This window comes from Canis lupus, chromosome 24 (assembly GCF_011100685.1).
Source record: "Canis lupus familiaris isolate Mischka breed German Shepherd chromosome 24, alternate assembly UU_Cfam_GSD_1.0, whole genome shotgun sequence".
Classification (NCBI taxonomy): domain Eukaryota; kingdom Metazoa; phylum Chordata; class Mammalia; order Carnivora; family Canidae; genus Canis; species Canis lupus.
In genome coordinates, this window is record NC_049245.1 from 30,737,949 (window position 1) to 30,754,203 (window position 16,255).

The 16,255-nt window shown below is 41.5% G+C and overlaps 1 protein-coding gene across 2 annotated transcripts in view; it reads right to left on the reverse strand.

The window, feature by feature from the left end:
* The window catches only part of PTPRT (protein tyrosine phosphatase receptor type T), a 1,032,653-nt gene that overhangs the window by 124,193 nt on the left and 892,205 nt on the right, over positions 1 to 16,255 (reverse strand). For both annotated transcript variants that reach the window (XM_038572341.1, XM_038572340.1), the window contains one exon: positions 9,864 to 10,012. In XM_038572341.1, coding sequence (XP_038428269.1) covers positions 9,864 to 10,012 — 149 coding nt within the window. The remainder of the gene's footprint in view (positions 1 to 9,863; positions 10,013 to 16,255) is intronic.

A 16,255-nucleotide genomic window follows, 5' to 3' on the forward strand; every position in this document is an offset into this window, starting at 1 on the left:
TTTACTGAGGCTCTTTGAGAAGGAATGGCTATGCCAGCTTGAAAGAAAGTAAAGATTTGTAGCTGATAAAATGCTGTCCCTACTTATCTACAATGGAAACCTGAATCTATATAAATCAAAGAGAATATGAGGCCAGGTTCCAACAATGTGCAGAGGCACCTAATGCTGGGATCCCTCTAATTTCCAAATAGGTTGCCCTTCCTAGAAAGTGATTTTAAGTAGGCTACAAATAGACTCTTCTTAGGCAGCTTCCAGCTACTGTTCCAGCCTTACCTCTGGCCATATGCTCTCAACACAGAACACCCTGTCCTCCCTTTTCTGAGCCCATCATGATCCTTGTCCAAGCCTTTGTCTCTTCCATTAGGGACAATGTTCCTCTTGTATCTCCCTCAAGTCAAAATCCATTCTCTCACATAGTATTGTCCAAGGTTGAGCCTATGTTCAGTGTTCCTAGGGCACTATACACACCTTTTCTCTATCACTTATCACAGTTATTGAACCTAATCCACTTACAAGTCTCCTCTTGGAGGACAATAATATTCTTAAAGGCAGAGACCATGTCTTATTTATCTTTACAACCCCTATACCACTTGGCATACCATTGGTATTCAATGAATATTTAAAGGGACACCTCAGCTCCCATAACCAGGAGATGAAAAGTATAATTCGATTTGAGAAGATTCTATTTGCACAAAAATTGGATTGGGGGTTTACAGAAAATGTCTACAGAAGACAAAGCATTATTGACCATATTTCATTCATCAGAAGGAGACTGTGGGACAAAGACTAGAACGGTCACAGCCCCCAATTCTAGCCTATGTTCTTTTGCTCATGACTCAGTAAATGACCTTGAGGAAACTCTCTGGGACTCAATTCTTCATCTTTAAGATGGGAAGTTTGGATCAGATGATGTCTAAGGTAATATTTAGTTTTGATGGTCTATTCTGTTCCTTTTTGAGTCTAATAACCTTCTCTGAAACTTGGGTTAGTTTAACTCAGTGTTTGTGATAGGCAGTTTGTCTACTTTTTCAAGGCCACTTAAATTTCCATTTTGCACTTCCAGGGAATAAATAATTCCAGTCAACTTTGGGTTGCCAGGAACTAAATAAGTGTGTCCTTTAATCTATCAGCCAAGTGGATGATTACAAAATATTCAATAATCCCTGTAAAATATTCAATAAAACTGGAGGTGGCAAGCTTGTAACATTCAATTCTTCTCCTAGATTCAATTTAATCTTGGAGCAACCAGAAAAATATAATTGTTCTTGCATACAGAATTTCGTGCATTTTTAAAAAATTTCTCTTCATGATGTTCCGTTGAGCTCTTGGTTTCACTGTGTGACTCATGATTGCTTTTCCTTGTAAATTTCCACTGCTTCCATTCTGACTCTTAGGTTGTTTGCTATTCAAACAAAAGGAGAGAAAGCTCTAGAGATTGTTGAGAAAGAACAGCTATAAATGGGGCATAGCTATAAACGGGTTTTAGCAACCTTAAGGTCTAGTACTTCCAAGTAGCAATGCCTTCATTTTGAGAAAGGGGGAGTTAGCCTTTCTCTCTCAGTGTGCTGTAACTCTACTATTATCAGAGACAACTTGGCACGTAAAGAGCAAGGCCTTTGGAGTCTGACAGTCCCAGGCTTAACCTGGAGTCAGTGACTCAAACTTGAATGTGCATCAGCATCACCTGGAAGGCTTGTTAAAAACAATGATGGCTGGGCCCCATCCCCAGAGCTTTGGGTTCAGTAGGTCTGGGGTAGGGTCCAAGAAGTTGCTTCCATAGAGTTCCCACGTGATGCTGATGCTTCTCATTTGGGGACCACACTCTGAGAACCACTACTTTGAGCAAATGACTCAGTACTCAGTATCTGTAGACCTCAGTTTCTTTTTCTATATAATGGGAAGAGTAACACCTGCAGCTTAGTAGAGTTGTCTTGGTTTTTAGGCATGTCAGATCCTGGTTTCAGTTCCAGCTCTGATACTTAGAGCCACGAGCCTTGGGCAAGCTCTTACTGTTTTAACCTCAGTTTTCTCACTTGTAAATCATCAGGGACAATCTAACATTTACTTAATCTTCCCAACAAGAAAATGCATATAAAATACTCATCTGGAAATAGGCACATAATTAATGTTCAATAGATGGTACCTGGCATTATGAATAATAATAATCTAGTAATTAGTACATTTTGGGGCGCCAAACTGGGAGAATTAAGTGAGCTCATCAGCTGACACAATCAGAAATAAAAAATATCCTAGTAGGCTGGGATAACGGGGTCAAATCTAACAAGAAGATATAAAACAGAAGAAATATAAAGTCCTTTACTTAGGCCCCCCAAATCATCTTACTTGGGCTGAATGAGTCAGCCTTAGTTAGAAGTCATGAGCTCTGCATTAGGGAGATATGTGATGGACATCTGGAGGTTCACTCAAATGTGAGCAATGTATTCTGAACCCAGGTTTGGAATCCAGAGTGAAGGGTGGTAGCAGCTCTCTAAACTTCCAGTAATTCAACCTAATGCAGAGAGTCATGTTCATCTTGGAGACCATGTACTCCATAGACACAGATCAAATAGAGACAGAGGTGCCAACTGAAGTTTTGAGGAAACTAGAAAACAGAAATGTATCCCAAAGAAGACTGATGGTTGTTGTGAGCTGCTCAGTCTGAGGGAAGGACCTGCAGGAAAACACATGGCCACAGTCCAACAGCATGGAGTGGGAGTGAGTACTGCTGGAAGAGAAAGACTGGCTTCACTATCTTATGTGACATTGGAGGGCAGAAAAGGGGCCAACATATGGTTGCTGACCAATACATACTTGTGTACAAAACCAAGAATGAATGGATGGAAGTTACACATTGCAATGTAACAGGAGAGAGAATGTACTACCAAAGGAGCTGGAAGCAGATATGGGCTCAGAGCCAGAAGATCTTCATTGGAGTTCCAGGTCCAACATTCGTTCTCTCATTCATACATTCAAACAACTACTCAGTGGGTATCAGATGGGCCAGAGGGTTGGGTAGTGGTTGGGATACACACTGGTGAGCAGCCATGGAGAGTCAATGAGTCCATGCTTGGGACAATAGCTTCTCCCTTGGGAACTACAAGGATCCACTGAAGGGTTTTAAGAAGAGGAAGGCAGGTCAAGTCAGAGTATTGCAAAGATGGGATAGCAGAAATGTATTTCACTTTATGGAGTTTAGGTTTCCTTATGACATCAGAATAGTAATTCCTACCTGGCTGCAATACTTTAAGAAGTAGAGATAATTCAGCATCTAGCAGAATGGCTTCCCCAGCAGGTGCCGAACAGAGTGAAGGTATCACTAGCAATCTCTAACATCATACATCATCAAGGGCATAGCTTCCAAACGGAGGGTCACAGCCAGACCAATTTTCCCAGAGACCCATTTCTCCAGCTGGCTCAACATCCTTCTGAAAGGGTGAAGGATTTTTCCTAAGGAGTTTAAGGCAGCCTCAGTCATTACACTTTTAAAGTCATGATCTGTATTCCCTATTTGAATTGCCTTAGTTATATAATATGTTCCTAAAATAATCAGGTTAAAATTTTGCCTGGTGCTCCCTTCTGCCCGCCCCATCTCTGCCAAGCTATCCTGCAGGGTATCAATCTTGGACATTACCTGATGTACTGGCAAGGACATCCTTTTAGGAGGTTGGTGGCTGAAGGTCATGGAGGACATCAGGTTTCAGAATCAACCCTTTTCAGCAGCAGCAAACATCTCTGAGGCCACTGCAAGCTCTGAGGCTGTCAGATATTATTTTTGGTTGCACTGGAGGTACAAAGTCAGGGGAAGAGTCTTGTGGTTCTTTTTGCAGGCAGAATGCTACTGCAGCCCCTGTTGGGCTCTGCACAAATGTTTGTGGTTGGACCACCTGTTCCCCTCAGAGGCTATGAGCTCTCTGTGCCCAGGGCCATCCCTTGCTCCCCTCTCTATGTGTCTATCTAAGGCTTGGTCCAGATAAGGAATGCCTGAGGATGGGGCCATCTGGTCTACAGTCCCACCTCCTAGGAGACTCCTAGAGGGACAATTCCCACAGATCCTGCCTGTTAGAGCATCCACTTGGCAGCTGCCTTCCTGTGGGCTCTCAAGTGGATAAAGAGATTGAGAGGAGGCACTGTCCTACCAGCCAGCAGGGCTAGTCCCCTTCATCTCTTTTCTCTCCTTTACCTAGCCTTGTGGTGGGCAGAAAGGTGAAGATTAGAGGAAAAACAAAGATATCTGGTTCTGAAAGTCAAACATCTAGCTTGGGGTTCAGACCCTCCCTCTCTATTCATCATGTGACTTGAGGAAGATTTTTCAATATCTCAGAGCACCAGTTTCAACTGTAAAATGGGTCTGATAATAAGCCTATCACTGCATAGGGTTTTGTGAGGACAGATGAAGATGTGTATTTGAATGTGCTCATCACAGAGCCTGGCACCTTGAGGGAATCTGATCAGCTCCATGTCAGTGCCCAGCCCCAGGTCTCCATGTGGGACGTAGTGATGGCAGCAGCTTCTGCCCACATGGAAGAAAAGCTGGCTGGCCATCCAGAGAAGAGTGGCACTCGCTTTTTCTCCTAGCCACCAGTGGCCACCAGTAAGACTGGTGAGTGGTGGGCTACCATTCATAGTACAAGACAAGGAACACTAGTTCTGCAGTCCAATGACCCCATTTGGCTTCTAATCCCATCCCCACTCTTTGTGTGTGTGATGTTGGCTTGTTTATTTTAGCTCTCCAAAACTCAGTTCCCTTATTTTGGAGTGGGAATAATTTCTAATTCATAGAGTTCTTAGGAGACTTAAGAATGGGATTTATATAAAGCATTTGGTCTAGTATGTACCAAGTACCAATGAAAGTTACTTTCCTATTTGAGCTTTTGCTACTAGAAAGCTCAAACCAAATTGGAATTTGAAAGTTACCAGCCTGCATATTTAGATTACTTTTTAATCTAATACAATTATATTTTAATCCAACCTGGTCTCCATCTTCTTGTCTTTGTTTATGTGTTCCTGATCTTGATTATTTATTTCTCTTATTACTGTTTTACTGTAGGTACTTTTAAAGAATATGTTCCCAAATTCTTTGCAGAGCTAGATGAATAGAACCAAACTGACATCAAGAGAAACAGATCCTTAATATGACTTTGCAAATGCCTATGTGATTTGGGGCATAGGGTCTCTCCGAACCTCTATTTTCTTGAATGTAGAATAAGGGTATAATAAATGTACAAGCTATCTTATGGTGCATGAATAAGGACCTTTGGCTCCAGGTCCTTATTTTCCAAAAGGACTTTTGTAAACTATGAAAAACTCAGTAGAAACACGTATTATATGCAAGACACTACTGTATACATACCTAAGAATGCAAACAGTGTATGTTCTCCCTTGTAAGGGACAAGGGGTTAGTGATTTCCTTAGAACAGATAGCATCTAAGGACCAGGTGAGAAGGACCAGATGAAGGTATCATATGTATATTCCAGAACAGCCATTAGACATCTTGATGCCAGGATACCCTGGCTCCAAGGAATAACAATTATTCTCTTGTCTTTAGTCTACCCAGTTCCTGAATGCCTGAGTGGACATGTATACCAGACCACCATCTTCAATAACGCCCCCTGCTCCAGGCCCCAAATATACATAAGACTATCTCTTTTCCTTTCTGAGTCTCCTGGACACTCTGTACCTGCACTCTCTTTTATACCTTCGATAAACTCTGCTTTCATCTCCTGCTGCCTCATGTTTGATTTCTATCCTGGGCGCACAGCCAGGGACCCTCTTTGCTGGTCCTGCGGGACCCCCTCTGGGTCCTTGGACCTGGCCTGCTAGCATCACTATCATAGAAATTCAACAGGGATTTGTTTTGAAGCACTTTGATTTGGACTGAAAATGAACACGGAGAAGATGACATTGTGAACAAAAGATGTAAAGAAGAAGATGTAAGCATGTATATAAAAAGACAGCATCAGAAGAAAGATGCGGAAAATTATCCCGGTGAGCGAAAGATCTCAGAAAAAAAAATAACAATCAGGTATACAGAGCAATAAGATCAAAATGAGATTACTTAATAAAAGCCGGCATTTCTTTAAACTGAAAACAATGCACATTGTTTGTCCTTGAAATGTGACATGCACGCTTTTCTCAAGAATGCAGCAGTACTCCAAAGCCAGGCCTGTAGCTGACAAAGCCCTATCACCCTTCTAGCCCTGAGGTCATTGTTCCTATACAAAATCCACAGGTTGACTGAATGGTTGCCGCAGAATTTAGCAGTCATTTGGAATAGAAAGCCCCAGAAAAAAATCAAGGTATGCAGGGAGATGTGGAGTTTAAATTAGGCAAGAGCCCACCTGTTCAATAATGAAATAATTGCTCAGGGCACATTCTTCTGTAATCTTTTCTGATGTGACATGTATTCTTGTGCTCTGCCTTTCTCCGTGCTTCCTCAACATTTGCAAATCATCTCAGGGCCTCCTAAAGCCGATGCAGAAGCCAGACAGTCACTTCCCTAATGCCGCGAAAATAGATTCAATTTTACATACATCAGGGTGATTTCAGAAGCAATTTCTACATCTCTAGTGTAAGCATTACTTACATTTTTTCCCCTCAAATCTCATCCCAGTAGTTCCACAGGGCATTTTAAAAGGTACCTGATGCATTCCAGGGCATTAAAAAGAATCCCCAGAGCGTGTTTGTGGCTGTAGCCTGAGGACACCAGAAGCATAGATAGAGTCCTAAAATATTCAGTGATTCATACAAATGCAAAATTTCTTAATAATTGAGTATAATGCCAATTGAAATGTTTTTCCCTGTCTTTTTAAAAGCAATATCATTAAAATGTATATACATATATGTCTGTATATATGTGTATGCCTCTGTACATATGGGTATGTCTGTGTGTGTGTGTGTGTGTGTGTGTGTGTATAAATCACACACATATATCAATCATTTGGAAATATTGTCTCTGGACTTGAAGACGTCCTATTAGATTCTATTGGATAGGATTCCTCTTCCCCTCTGGCTGGCTAATCTACCTTGGTCTTAGGTGCTTTCCTCTTAAAAGTCTAAGTTTTAGCCCATGGGGAAAACAGTGGTGATGTTTCCCCTTGAAATCCAAGAAATTGGTGTTACTCAGATTTTCAATTGAGATCAGAAAGTTTAAGTTCAAATACCTATAATTTTGAGGTCATGTATCCCTGACTATAATATTTTTGCACTCAGTCTTCTTGGGGCATTTCTACAAATGGAGAAAAGTATGTACAAGAAAGTGGCCTATCCAGGAAAGGTTTTAGGTGAATGGGTATCACTTGACCAGGATGTCCTATCAGCTAAACTTGTCAAACTTCCCAGACCCTAGGCCAAAAGCTGGAGAATCCGTGACAGACTAATATAGGCAGAGACTCTTGGGGAGCTCTGGATGAGCCTTTCTTTAAGGACGACACACCAAACCCATTTTTCTGTCAACCCTTTTTCTGCCTCTCCTGGCCTATGCCACTATCCTCTTTTCCTAGTCCTGAGGGAAGGTATGAATCTCTGCGATTCATCTGGGTTGAGAAAGGAAAAAGGACTGGCTTCATGGGTAGGCAGACTGCAAACTTGCTCTGCTCTCTGAGGAAAACGGAAGTTAAATATTTGCTCATGAAATAATCAGTATGCACTGTTAGACTTTGTCTTTAAAGCCATTACACAATCTTAAGAAGTGTGCAGACTTAGCATTGCCAACAACGGGCAATGGGATAGCGTTTGTCTACTGATACAATGCAAAGGGAAGTGTATGATACCACCTTTGTCACATTTTTGTCAACATGTTAACCTGAATGTGATCATGACGAAAAAAATCAGATGAATCTGAATTGTGTCACATCCTATGGGACAACTGGCCTCGACTTTTAAAAGATGTCAGCACTTTGAAAGAAAAAATATAGAAGGGAGGGCTGTTTTAGATAAAAGGTAATGGAGAGACATGATGACCACATACTACGTGAGCACCTTGACTGGACCTTGGATTAAAGCGACAACAGGAGAATTCGGGTGACTCAGTGGTTGAGTGTCTGCCTTTGGCTCAGGGCATGATCCTGGGGTCCTGGGACTGAGTCCAGCATCAGGCTCCTCGCAGGGAGCCTGCTTCTCCTTCTGCCTGTGTCTCTCTCTTTCTGTGTCTCTCATGAATAAATAAATAAAATCTTTAAAACAACAATACTAAATATTTGGGGGCCACTGAGGAAATTTAACTGTAGACTGTATAACTGAGGTATATTAGATAGTATAATAAGGTTACATTTCTTGGGTAAGATAATTTTATAGTGGTTATGTTGAAGAGCTGTCCTAGTTCTTAGGAAGCACATGCTGGATTCTCTGGAGATAGAGTGTCATGATGTCTGCAACCTACTTCTAAATGGTTCAGAAAATTATATATATATACATATATATATTTTTATATAATATATACATATACACACACACAGAGAGAGAATATGTGTGAATAAATGGTGAATCTAGGTACAAAGTATAGGAGTATTCATTTTACTTTTTCAACGTTTTTACAGGTTTAAAACTAATCTCTTTCCTAAGGCAGCATGTCAATATTTGAAAATGGCTACTGCTTCCCTCAGAGTTCAGTGTTATTAACCGATGTGCCTCTAAGAACCGTCTAACCGGCTTTTACTAAATCCACATCCCACCTTACCCCTCATCTCCCTCTCCCTCTTCCCTCTGGAGATTCTGATTTAGTTGGTAAGGTGCAGGGCCTAGATGTGTGTTCTTTGAAAACTTTCTCGGATGGCTTCTGTGCTGCCCTGAGGTTAGCAATCAAGGATCTGAGTTACCCTCAGAACCTGGATCCATCAGGAATTAGCTAGGTTATTCTGAGATGGTCGGCCAAATGCACAGGACTTTGGATGCCTTATCTACAAAATGGGAACAATCATACAAAGTATCTTCTTATAGGGTGTGGAGAGGACAAAGATGGTCAATAAATATTTGTTTCCTTTTTTTCATTTTTTCTCATAAACTCCCTACCACCCCAAACTGATCGTATCTATGTGATTTTTATGAATTAGGGCTTCTTCCATTTGCCATTGGCACAGTGTGTGGAGGACATTTGTCTCTGCTCATATTCCTTTAGAATTTCTGAATGCCCCATCTGGAGCAGAGGCTGGGAGATCTAGCCTTTCTATTAAATCCTGGAGGAAGATATCCCTGGGTGGCGCAACGGTTTAGCGCCTGCCTTTGGCCCAGGGCGCGATCCTGGAGACCCGGGATCGAATCCCACGTCAGGCTCCCGGTGCATGGAGCCTGCTTCTCCCTCTGCCTGTGTCTCTGCCTCTCTCTCTTACTGTATGCCTATCATAAATAAATAATAAAAAAATAAAAAAAAATCCTGGAGGAAGACTGGGTCAAAGAAATATGAGAACTAAAGTTAGCTCTCTTGAGTCTGACCACCAAGGTAGCTTTAAATGTTGCCAGTCTTAAGATTCTCCTTTGGACTAGGGTGAACCCTGATGTTTTAGCCATTTCTATCGGCTTGGATCCTGTATCAACTCTGCATGGGAGCTCAGGTGCTCTTGACTGAATACTACTTGGAACACTGGCTGTGGCTTGGAATTGGCCAGGCATGGGAGACCCAGGTTCCAGGTCTGGATATGTTACTCATCAGCCCTGGGACATTGGAGAATTTGCTTCTCTGAGTCTCAGTTCCCTAAGCACTCAACTCTGCTCCAAGTCATCCAAGGAGAACCTTCATCCTTGAACATCCCAGGGAAGCATCCTGAGCCCATGTCCTATAGCATCTGACCACTGTGAGGGGTCCACAGCAGAGATACCAGGGTCAAGGTGGATCATGGACATTCCCCTCCCCCTAGTTGGCTCAACTTACTGAATCCATTAACGTCCTGAGAGCTAGAGGAGAAGCCTTCATCATTGCGGCTGGTGCTGAGCTTGGTAGTGGGTTTGTCGGCTGAGGCCACAGGCCCCATCTCCCTCTGGGCTCCACTCTGCGTCTCCTTCTGCTTCTTGGCCAGCTTCCTTTGGGACATGTGCAAGAGGAAAAAATCACAGTCAGATGGTTTCAGTTATAGTAAAGCATTGGGAAGATTAGATTGTTCTTCTTCCCCACTCATCATCCTTAAACCCCAAACCTGATTCATTCTCCAGAAACAGTCAAGATAGGTCCTCCAATGTCAAGGAAAAATAAGCCTAAGTCCTCCTAAAACTATTAATGGCTTTCATTTACTCAGAAATATGAAACTTATCCTGGCTCACCTTCAGCAATAGGTTTGTTCTTTATTTGAGCTTAAAATGGGAAATATCAGAAAGGGAGACAGAGCATGAAAGACTCCTAACTCTGGGAAACGAACTAGGGGTGGTGGCAGGGGAGGTGGGCGAGGGGTGGGGGTGACTGGGTGATGGGCACTGAGGTGGGCACTTGACGGGATGAGCACTGGGTGTTATTCTATATGTTGGCAAACTGAACACACACAAAAAATAAATTTATAAAAAAAAAAAAGGGAAATCAGTGAGACTTGTATGATGCTTCCCATGCTCTCCTTCCAAAGGGAGAAAGAGGCTGGATGGATCTTTCTGTTCCTAAGGCTCTGACTGAGGTTCAATATGGAGTCTGACCTTTCTCAGAGGGACGACGATGGCAAAATAATACACCAAACAATGGTAGACTCAAGTAGGGGCTGGTAGTTGGTGAAGGGTGAGGGTGGGGGGGGGGTAGACAGTCGTGTAGCTCAAAAGAGAAAACTGGAAGCTGAACTTGATGACTAATTATTCTCATAGAAATAAAAGATCCTCAGAACCAGATTGCATTTATAATAATACTAGTTTAAAACAGTGGCTCCCAAACCCTGGTGGAAATTAGAATTATTTCAAGATCTGATAAAAGCACACAGAGGCCCTTGCTCATTGGAGGCAGGACAAGGGCTAGGCTTGTATGTGGCCACCTAGTTCAAGTCATTCTGACATCATCCACTGCAGATTAAAACCATTGGTTTTGGCATCAGGAAGGCATGAGTACATATGCTATCTCTGCTATGTGCTGGCTTCATGACCCCAGTAATTACTTTAACCTCTTCAAGTTCTGAACTTACCCTCTATGTACTGTGGTAGACAACAGGACCAACCCCAGAGGGTCATGATGATGAAATGAGATCAAGTGTGAAATACATGGAGCACGGTGCCTGGCATACAGAGAACATTCAACACATGGCAACTGCTATTCTTATTTTTATATCAACTGTACTGGTCCAACAACAGTCCAAGAGACCCACCATGAAATCCCTGGATATCAAGTGGTATAGATCTTAACACCTTCCCCAGAAGCTAAAGGCTTAAAAAGTTCTTCATGTGGATTTCAAATCTAATTCTCTTAAATCTTAACTGACTGTTCTGAGATCATTAGAAATACAAAGACTTGACTAACACCTCTTGCATATCACAGTTCTTCAAATATTTAAAAAAAATCAACATGGTTCCTCTGAGATTTCCCCACATTTCTGATTCTAAATATAGTTATTTTGTTCCTGTGATATGGAAGCTGATAGGTACTTTAAATCTTGGGGATAAATTCCCTCAGGTCTCTTGCTCCATTTTCCATAGGTCTTGGCTTCAACTTCAACCTTGATCACTCCTACCTCAACACAGAAACAACAGATCTCTCAGAGATGTCAAATACAACACCATGTAGGGAATAATTTCCAAAATGGAGGCTGCCTGGTCAAGAAATACGCAGTTCAAGAGGTAATGATCTCCCTGTCAGAGGAGATTTGAAATGAAAGAATAATCCTATATACAGAAATATCTTAGAGGAGTTCATCTAGGATGAGTTCTGGTTTGATGGTATGATAGTGATCCTTTTCACATGGGTCACTCAATCTAGGTGTGGGTCGCACAGAAAAATGACAGATGGCACACTCAAGTGGGGACAAGTGGGGAGTTTATGTGCAAAAGGACTACTGACGAAAGAAGGGTGAAGGGGAACCCAAGGTCCACTAGAGTGACCGGTGAGCTGATGGCCACCCACGTGTCCAGTGAGACAAGCAGAAGAAGCAGTGACCAGAACCCAGAAGGAGGGAGTTGTGAAAATGAAAGACTACCTGCCCAGAAGCAGCAGTCTTCTCTCAAAGGATCTAGCTGCTCCTCCCAGGAAGGGAAGCAGAGGTATAAACACCCTGACTACATCCTAACCTCTGAACAGTGGCTCTTCTTAGCTAAACCCAACTGGAAGCCAGAGGCCTGGAGTCCATGCAGATCTAGCTCTGGAAGCAGAGAGCAGAGTGGAGAAGCAGGAAGAGTGAATCTGAATCCAGGAAATCCCACCAAAAAGATAATTTTATCTCCCCCATTTTGCCACAATTTGAAGACAAATGTAACCTAAAATGGAATTCTTTCTTTCTTTCCTCTTTTTAAAAAAGATTTATTTATTTATTTATTTATTTATTTATTTATTTATTTATTTATTTATTTATTTATTTACAAGAGACAAGAGACACAGACACAAGAGACAAGAGAGAGGCAGAGACATAGGCAGAGGGAGAAGTAGACTCCCTTTAGGGAACCTGAAGTGGGACTTGATCCCAGGACCCCAGGATCATGACCTGAGCCAAAGGCAGACACTCAACCACTGAGCCACCCTGGCACTCTGGCTACAGGCATTCTCTTCTAGTAGTCAGACTATTCCTGGCAGACAGTAAACAATGAAGAGTGTAGCACTGGATCAGTTGGGTTTTCTCTCCATCACCAGGCAACCAGACTGGGGGCAGGGGGAGGGCGTCAATGAAAGAGAAATGAGTGGTCTACTACTGATGACATTTCGAAATTTTATTCTTCATTTATTATCAAAAAGGAGTATGTTTAAAAATGTATATGTGACCTTCTTAATCATAAATTTGAAAAGATATATAGCAGATCTGTTGCCTCTCTCTGAGCTCTGCTCACACTGCCTGAGCAGGAAATAAAAGGAAATCCAATAAGAAAGTTAACTTTAAAACTAGAAGTGAGTGTGTACTAGAGGCTTTGATATTTCCGTAGGGGCAGAACTCCCAACCAATCTCATTCCATTAGGGGGAAAATAATATGGAGAGAGTTGTCTTAGGCACAAATCATTTGTTTTCAAAGGAATAATAGTAATAAAAAAAGGTCTCACTGTTTCTATGAAAAATGGTATTTTACAGAAATGTTTGGGCAGCTCTGAAAACCTGGATGAAAAATGAAAAACTGAGCTTCTCCAAAACACAGATATTTAAAACCTGGACAGTTAATCAAGTTGTAAAAACTCAGAGGAGTATGGCATCCTTAGTATTTAGCCCATGGCTGACACTATAGGTTGGTTCACAGTGATGATGATGCTATATAATAATTTAAAACTGTATAGACAGGTCTTCCAGCACCTGGCAAACACAGCTACAAAGTGGAAATAGAAGGAAGGTATGTAGAAAGAAATGAAACACAAAGCTATAGTTTTGGGATCTATATTTTACCAGAATTCAAAATTGAAGTATTAAAAAGCCCTCTCGGTAATACAGGAAAAATCATGTTTATTCCTATAGCCAGAGAGCTTAACTGATTCTCCTCCCTTTTTTTCCTTAAGAGAGGGGAAAATCCAAGCCTATGAGTAGGGGATGAAAGACTCACAGGCTATGGCTCCAAGCTTCAATTCAGCCTCATCTTCCACACACACCTCCTCTTAGGAAACACCAACTACTTCATCTTCACCCTCCAGTCATTCCTCAATACTCTATATCCCTGTGTCCCAATTCTTTTCCACTGGCCACTTCCTCTTCATCCTTCAAGGCTCAGTGGTGTTCATATGTCACCTCTCCTATGATGTTTCTCTTGCTCCTCTAAATAGATTTTTGGCTTTTTCTTCTTGGTTGACTCATCTGCTGTACAAATATTTATTGAGCACCTACATGTCCCAGTTGACTCATCTGCTGTACAAATATTTATTGAGCACCTACATGTCCCAGTCTCTGCTGGATGTACAATCACAATGACAAGAGCCAGTCACAACCTTGACCTTCACAGAACACAGATGCTATTGGGCAAAGACAGGTGCTAAATAGATAAATACAGAAACAAATATAAAATCACAAAAGTGATGAAAGCCAAGGAGAGAAATGCATGGAGCTATGAGAATGCCCATAGGTGATTTGAACCCTCTCAGCAGATCAAGGAAAGCCTTGTTGCCATGTCAGCTAAGCACCTGTCTAGTTGAACTGAAGTGATTCAACTCTCCCACCCACCAGGGCAAGAACCTCTTGGGTGAAGGGCTTTTGACTTCTGCACCTTCTCCAATTTCTTGCTGAGTATCTGGCACATAGCCAGTGCTCAATAAATTTGTTGTACAATTTTTTTTTAAAGTCTACAATTTGAAGTGCAGAAAAGATTGCCATCGTACTCTGACTGCAAATTATAACCACTTTAAAAAAAGATACATAGAGGGAAAGAGGAAGAAAAACTTGCACAAAATTAGTTTGTGACCTGAAATATTTCTACTTATGAATATTTTTGGCTGACAACTTAGCATTTTCTTCCGGTGGTTGTCATAGAATTCTTGGTATGTTTGCAGAATTAATGGAATGTTTACAGAAGTCAGAATCCCCTCCCCACCCAGAGCCCACCGAATAGCCATAGCTACAGAATGTGGTTTTTTTAATCACATAAAATAAGTTACATGATATATAGGATAGTCACATAACTCATGGAATCTTCAGATCCTTCAAGACTCAAGTACTTATGACTTCTGAAACTTGGAATGTTTTTTCTCTAGCTGTTCTGAGATTTTTTGCCAACTGGGTCACACTATTTCACCAGCAGGGGGTACCAAAAGCTGATAAAAAGACAACATGCATAAGCCTATCTATTCCTCTGCAGGGACATTTCTAGAGCTGAAGAATGTTTTAAGACCAAGCAATCCGAAGTTTACCGTTTCTGACAGGTGGGGACAATGTGATGTGACCATAGCTCTTGGCATTCTTTCTTCTAACAGATCACTCTGAGGTCTTTCTGACCTTTGCTTGTTAGCTGAGTGAGGGTAGGTGGCAGGGGATATGCCCATGATGGACCGTGAGTCCTATGATTTATTCTGAGCACCACTCTTTATAAGGGATAGTGTCAGGTGGAATGGCTTGAAGGAGAAGAATGCAAGGCTGTGAAAGGTTCTGAAATCATGCTACGAGCTATGAGCGGAGGAGTGTCTGAAACAATGGGGATTATTTCTTAAGGAGAGGGAATCTTCAGGAATGCTCTCTTCACACATCTGACGTCTGGCTTTGCCATGGCCCCAGGGGCAGACTTAGAGCCAGACTGGCTTGACACAAGGAAGAAAGAACAAAGTGTTATTATTTGTATGATAATGAAAGTGACTCCCATTTTGATTTTTTTTCTCCTAGCTTGAGAAAAACTAAGCGTGCACAGGTTAGAATTATAATATTCTTTATTCCAGAATGTGGAGTGAATTGGCCAGAAATGATAATTTGTGTATTTTACTCCTTGAGTATTTTGACAGGTAGAAAGAATTGGTTAAAATATTGGTAAAACTCCTTTAGAGGTTCCTGGGGTCCAGGGAGAATGACTAATGCTAAACTCCACAATATTCTGTGTTTATTGTATAAATAAACAAACATAATTTACTGGACAGTCATTACTTCTCTGTGCTCACCTGAAACAGAGAGGTGGGGGAAAAGTGGGGAACAAGTATTTAGGCAGGAGACTGAGGAACAGGTATCTCATTGAAGCTTCAAAAACTTTCTGCAACCTTGCCTTAATTAAATGTGATAAACCATGGAAAGTTTAAGCATAATTCTTAGATAATAAAGTTTAATAAATAAATAATACCCATTTAAAAAAAAAAACAAAGTAGAAATGCTTGGGTCTCTTATAAGTATCTAATGTCTGACTGTCCTTCCCATTTCTTCTTCTTTGGTAACCTTCTCTACATGTTTCAAGTCCCAACTCAAATGTCCCCTACTCTTAGAAGTCTTCATCTCCTTCCCAAAGTTAGTAGTTTCTTCCTCTTTGCTCATTAATTTATTGGGAAAATATTTAATGGGCACCTACTTTGTATCAGTGGCTCTTAGAAAGAGACCATGATGTAAAGAGCCATGCATGACCCTTGCCCTGCTTAAGCTTTTGGAAGTAATGAACACCCCATCATTGGAAAAGCTCAAGTAGGGACTAAGAAGCTACTTGGAAAAGAGACGGTAAGGAATTCTGACATCTGGATTCTGCAAAACCCTTGAATCTGTTCTGGCCTGGGAACAG